Source organism: Haplochromis burtoni, unplaced genomic scaffold (assembly GCF_018398535.1).
Source record: "Haplochromis burtoni strain Fernald_Lab_line unplaced genomic scaffold, NCSU_Asbu1 Contig_76, whole genome shotgun sequence".
Taxonomy (NCBI): domain Eukaryota; kingdom Metazoa; phylum Chordata; class Actinopteri; order Cichliformes; family Cichlidae; genus Haplochromis; species Haplochromis burtoni.
The window spans coordinates 2,064,816-2,071,001 of NW_024582437.1; the positions used below are offsets into that span (position 1 = coordinate 2,064,816).

The 6,186-nt window shown below is 41.8% G+C and overlaps 1 protein-coding gene across 2 annotated transcripts in view; it reads right to left on the reverse strand.

Annotated features, from left to right (window-relative positions):
* Window positions 1–3,559: 3,559 nt before the first annotated feature.
* Window positions 3,560–6,186, reverse strand: part of iqcg (IQ motif containing G) — a 3,245-nt gene continuing 618 nt past the window's right edge. Inside the window, exons 3-10 of one of the 2 annotated variants that reach the window (XM_005924241.3) lie at window positions 6,074–6,108; window positions 5,873–5,979; window positions 5,653–5,737; window positions 5,396–5,542; window positions 5,239–5,313; window positions 4,274–4,405; window positions 4,103–4,192; window positions 3,560–3,735 (exon numbers count right to left, since the gene is read on the reverse strand). In XM_005924241.3, the coding sequence (XP_005924303.1) occupies window positions 3,625–3,735; window positions 4,103–4,192; window positions 4,274–4,405; window positions 5,239–5,313; window positions 5,396–5,542; window positions 5,653–5,737; window positions 5,873–5,979; window positions 6,074–6,108 (782 nt within the window). In that variant the 3' untranslated portion in view covers window positions 3,560–3,624. Of the gene's footprint in view, window positions 3,736–4,102; window positions 4,193–4,273; window positions 4,406–5,238; window positions 5,314–5,395; window positions 5,543–5,652; window positions 5,738–5,872; window positions 5,996–6,073; window positions 6,109–6,186 lie in introns of both variants that reach the window. The other variant, XM_014334209.2, reaches the window with a different exon arrangement.

A 6,186-nucleotide genomic window follows, 5' to 3' on the forward strand; every position in this document is an offset into this window, starting at 1 on the left:
TTGTGGTCAAGTTTATGACGAGCCATGTTTATCTGACAAAAGCTAAACAAGGGGTTTGTGGTCATTGTTAGGTTACATGACGGGTAGCAGGCATCGATTTATATTTAAGGCAATGATGATTAGATTTCCTTTTTATAGTAGCTTTATACTCTCAAGGGGTTAGAAATCAGACATATGCCTTGTGAAACATCTGCTCTAACCCGCCCAGCTTCGACAGGTAAATGCTACTTATATAATAATCGGACATGGGGGCTAGAATAAGCTTTAATACATTACAAGAAAACATTTTAAAAGTTGATTTGTGATTTTACACTAATTTCTGGGTCTTTGTTGCTGTGTGCCATATTAGCTTACGGTAGATGCCCACAGTTTGCCTCACCACTGAAACAGTATGTGTGTGCGGGGATGCCCCATTACCTCATGAGAATGACCGGTTATTGTTTATCTTGTTAACAGTCTTTATCTGCTTTATATACATCTATAACTATACTTATTTCATGTAATACCATAATTTAGAAGAACAAATGGTTGATATCTGACTTTATTGTGCGCATTTAAAAAGATTTCACTCACACATTGAAAAGATTTCTCTGTTGGGCTACCCTGCTAGCAGCCTCAGCAGGCTAACCACAAACCAAAACCTACTTGCACGAAGTTGCATCATTTCATGCTATCGGCCTCGATGCTACAGTGCAAAATATAAGTAATTTAGATTTGATCGTGTCTTTTTTGTTAATAAATCATTAGGACATGTTTTGGATTTCAAGGGGAAAATAAAAAGTCCGAGGTTTAGTGAAGGTCGCATCTGCGTGAAAATAAAGAAGGAAATCTTTAACTTAGTGTTTAGCAGCATCTCTAATGTTACTGTCTCATCACAATCACATAAAACACAAAAGTGTAACAGAATAATGTCCACAGCAATACAAACATTACAGAGAAACCCCTCTGAACCTGAAGTTAACTGCATGGAAACCCCGAGTTAAAGTGCGCATGCGCAGGGGCTTTTCCCAAACTACGGTTTATCAGTCGGCGTGAGTACGAGCGCGTCTCACAAGGACAGTATCACAAACTGGCGAAAGATGGATAGCACTGACCCTCTGCCACTGTCTCCTTTTATTAACAACAGCTTTGCAAAGACGAAAGAAGGAAGCTTGTTAAATCAGGTGAGATTATTTAGAGCTTTCTGCTTCAATAACGGGCGGGATGTCATGTCTGAAATCTGAGTATGCCTCTCTTCTAAGTTATCATGTCCTATTGTAGAATACCATGTATTTCATTTCACTATTTGTAATGTGGGGGAAATACTTTTAAAGTAGTTTTGCTTAAGTTTAAAACTTCTTTGGGATGTAGCACGGTTTCCGTGTTTTGTTCGTGAAGAAAGAAAATTCTCATCGACTTGTTGTAGGGAAGACGTCACGTGACCTAGATATAATACACAGGTGGCCTGTCCGGGTGGGATGTGGTTTGCAGACGAAAAAACCGCCCACTCAGTTGCCTCTGCAGAAAAACACGTTTTCATTTTAAAAGACGTCATGTCATCCATACTCATATTTTTTTAATGTATTTTTTTGTGCCCCCTCCCTCCAGGTGATGCCATCTAAAACCTCCACCGTGGCCACCGTGATCCAAGTGGTGCAAAGAGCGGTGCAGAAGAGCTGCATAAGGGCCTGTCAGCTGCTCTGCCTGCCTTTTGACCCTGTGATGTGTGAAAAAGTCACATGTTGCTCAGGTAAAAAACAAAAACAAAACCGAACAAAAATGACTTTATTGGAGGTAGATTTTACATTTATTCTTTACATAACTATAATTGCATGAATACATCTGTTTATTTGTGTTTTGTCGTTATAATCACGATGAACTTTCAGTTTGTCTATGTAAGCTGGAAAGATAATGTGTCATTAATAAAAAAGTAACCTTCCCTCTCTTATTGCCTTTACAGCTAAAACTCATCAGCCCAAGGAGAATAAAAACATTCAAGGTAACATTTTAACTTTATATGTTCAATAAAACGTTGGCTTCCTTAAATCTTTTTTGGTAAAATCTTTTGCTTCCCCTTTTCCCCATCTTTATGTTTTCCATTACTTATTTTTCACGAGTCTGGAGGCGTACTGCATTGCGGTTCATTACACATATTAATTGTATGCGTGATGGAAGTTTTTCTTTTGACGTTCGCCGCACATTCAGGAACTTAAAACTGTGACATCACTATGGATCAACAACTTCTCATTTTCTCTTCCCTTTTCTCCTGCTTTCCCCATCACACAGCAATGGCCCTTCAGAGTCCGCCGTCAACAATACTGATCGTCAACATCAGCAACTCCACGTTGATTGACTGCGTCATTGGAAACGGCACCCATACAGTGGCCGAGTGTCAGCCTCTCATGCAGGAAACTGAGCGCCACATGAAAGGTGTGTAACAGCAAAGCCTGGCCAGCTGAACATCTCTTTAAAATACGCTATGCCGACTGCACTCATGTGAAGTGCAAGCTTTTAATTTGAGTTGTGTTACAGGTCAGATGAGGTTTAGCTGCTACGGTGGGAAACAGGAGTCAGCACAGGATGCTGCTTTGCCACCACTTCCTCCATCAGAAGAGCATCTGAGTGTCAGCATCCACAGCTCCCACGTCAGCTACACCATCATTGGAGACAACAACAGCATGCATGTTGATATGAGCCAGCCGTCCAGCTAAAACGGAAGATTCACAAGTGTGCCACATGTACACACACATGCAGACTCAAGAAACACTGTAGCCACGATTATAACTTCAGCTTAGTATCAGGGCAAACATTTTCAGTCTGGAGGTGAGAGGTAACAATGTCTCTGCTAATCAAAAACTCTGCCAGATAAGCAGTTTATTATTATAAAACACAAAAAAAGAGCTGTTTTGTGGGCATTTTGACCATCATGACTGTTGATTTTTCGCTCTGGTCTCTTTTAGTTGACATGAGGGAAAGCTTTTTGTTTGTTATGTAAATGTTCTAATCGGGGGCAATCATGGCTCAAGAGTTGGGAGTTCGCCTTGTAATCGGAAGGTTGCCGGTTTGAGCCCCAGCTTGGACAGTCTCGGTCGTTGTGTCCTTGAGCAAGACACTTCACTCGTTGCCTACTGGTGGTGGTCAGAGGGCCCGGTGGCGCCAGTGTCCGGCAGCCTCGCCTCTGTCAGTGTGCCCCAGGGTGTCTGTGGCTACAATGTAGCTTGCCATCACCAGTGTGTGAATGGGTGGATGACAGGTTGTGTAAAGCGCTTTGGGGTCCTTAGGGACTAGTAAAGCGCTATACAAATACAGGCCATTTACCAAATGTTATCTTATGTCTGTCACGTCATGATATGGGCTTGGGTTAAAATGTATGGCCTATGGTCATTAAAAGTAGACTATTTAGTAGTATTTATTACCAGAGGTAATTTTGATTTCCTGTGTCTCTATATTTGATATTGCTTAATATAAAATAACTGTGACTTTGTTATGTACATAAAACTGAGTAAGAGGACTATGAATGAATGAGTTTTAACTGTTGTAACGGTAACTGCTATTATATTTATAATAAAGACTTCACATACTGCATTAGTGTTTGTTTTTATTCAGATGATCATGTCAATGACATTCGGCAGCACTATCAAAAAGTCATTTCTTCTTTTTCCTTCTTTCCTTCTTGTTCCCTTTCTTGCCTTTCTCAGCTTTTTTAAAACCGCAGAGTCCTCGGCGTACGATGCAGCCTCTCCACCAGGCCTGCAGCTGCACAGAAACAGGGATTCAGTTCAGTTGTATTTATACAGCGGCAAATCAAAACAACAGTCACCCCAAGGTGCTTTATATCGTAAGGTAGACTGTACAATAATACATACAGCAAAAACCAACAGTCATATGACCCACTATGAGCAAGCACTTTGGCAACAGTGGAAAGGGAAAACTCCCTTTTAACAGGAAGAAACCTCCAGCAGAACCAGACTCAGAGAGGGGCAGCCGTCTGCCGTGGTTGGGAATAATTATGCCGCAGTCCATGTTCATTCTGCCTGCTGAATACCCTCGTATTCCTTAGCGTTGTTCTTGAATACGAGAACAACCGAACTTAAAGAGCATGAACTGTGTTGGATACTGTTACCTTGGTGGCAGCTCTGATCCGTGCCTGCTGTTGGTACAGTTTCTCTTGCTCCTCCCTGTCCTCCATCACCATCTGCTCCATCTCCTTGAACTGAAATCAGGAAGTAATTGACATTCACTTAATAACGAACTAATTAGCATCTGCATCTGTTCAGCACCGTGAGTCGCCAACCTTCATTTTCATGTCCTCCAGCCTGTCTAAGTTCAGGTCCTTTTTGAAGCACATGTTGTGGAGCTGCTTGCTCTTCTCCTGCACCATCTGCTCTGTGTGCTTCTGCAGCTCATGCAGCAGCTGCTGCAGCTCCTGATCAGCAACAGTGCAAAGTTAGGTTCACCATATTATCAGCAATCAAATTAATGAGATAAACAGTCTTCTGGAGAATGACAAACACAAAAAGATCAGCTACTTGATAAAGATGAGCCCAAACCACAGAAACTATGAATCCATACAAGCGACAAACCAGGAAAGAACTTTTTAGTTTTAGAGAAACTGAAAGGACACACACACACACACACACACACACACACACACACACACACACACACACACACACACAAAACTGAGCACAGTGTTGGTTTAGTTAAATCTCCTGATGGCTTATGAATCCAATCACATGGCGAATTCAAGTTATTCAAGCTGCTTTAGCCTTGACACAGTTCATCTCAAAGCTGCTTTGCAACCCAACTCCGCCGCCGCGTCTCTGTGATAGTATTTCTGACTTTATCTATAACAAATGTCATATTTGTTGTCATCGATGCCTACCCTGTTCTGTGCTAGCGACTTGTGCTCTCCATGGATACAGATAAAATACCAGGGAAAAAATTACAGCAGATGGAAATCTTCTTTTGAATAGCGAGCGATCTCAAGTGAACTGCTCCAAAGCTAATTTAATTAATTTCAATTTAGTTTTATTTATGTAGCACCAAATCCCAACACAGTTGCCTGAAGGTGCTTTATACAGTATGGTAAAGACCCCACAATAATACAGAGAAAACCCCAACAACTACATGACCGCCCATGAGCACGCACTTGACAAAAGTGGGAAGGAAAAACTCCTTTTTGAAGTACAGCTAAACTAATCACAGCCTCTAAGCCACACAGCTGCACAACGCTGCATATAGTATTACTTCACCAACCTCATGCTGCCTCAGCAGGAATTTCTGAGACTCCTCGTGAACTCTCACCTCCTCCTTCAACTGTTTCTTCAGCAGCTGAGACAGGATGAGCCAATGAAGGTGATTATTTAGTCATTAAACATTTGACTTTAAATCTAGGTCTTATATTTGGACCTACCTCCAGCTGCCCTTCCAGCAGTGCCTCAGCCTGACTGGTCTCACTCTGGATCTTCCTGAGCTGCAGCCCAGTGTCGTTCTCCTTAATGTTCTCTTTGCTTCTCATCTTTAACAAATGATCTTTCTTGTTTGCTTCATGGTGTATGACCTGCAGATACAGGTCCGGATGGAGACCAAGTAGTGGGATTACTGAACTCTTATTTTTTCGACCCTTACAGCTATTCATTCACAGTTGTTCCCTATGGGTCAGTTTCTTACGTGCAGTTTGAGAGTTTTCTGTTGGAGCTCCTCTTGTTGTTTCAGAAGAGTCTGTCTTCTCTTGTCCACTTGTTTCATTTCCTCCCTAAAAGGAGAGTGACTTACATTATAGATGCTGATTATTTCTCCATGTGTTTTTTCTCCTTGTCCTCTATTTAGAACACCCCCTTCTTTTTTACCACCAAGGTCAGGATTACTGGCAAATCATTCAAAGAAGAACCTTTTCATGTTCGTATCCCTTCTCCTCTGCTCGACTTCCTCCACAGCCTGCAGCAGAGAGCTAAAACACTGTTTCTCCTCCAGCTCCAAATGTAGCTTGGACATCAGCTGTGAGATGTATTCACTGCAGTGAGATGAATTATTGAGAATAAATAATGGCTTTGTTTATTTGTTTGTTTTCAGTGTGTTCTGTGCTTCTTACCAATCCCTTGTCAACTTCCTGAGCTTGGCTTTCTCCTGCACCACACACACACACACACACACACACACACACACACACACACACACACACACACACACACACACACACACACA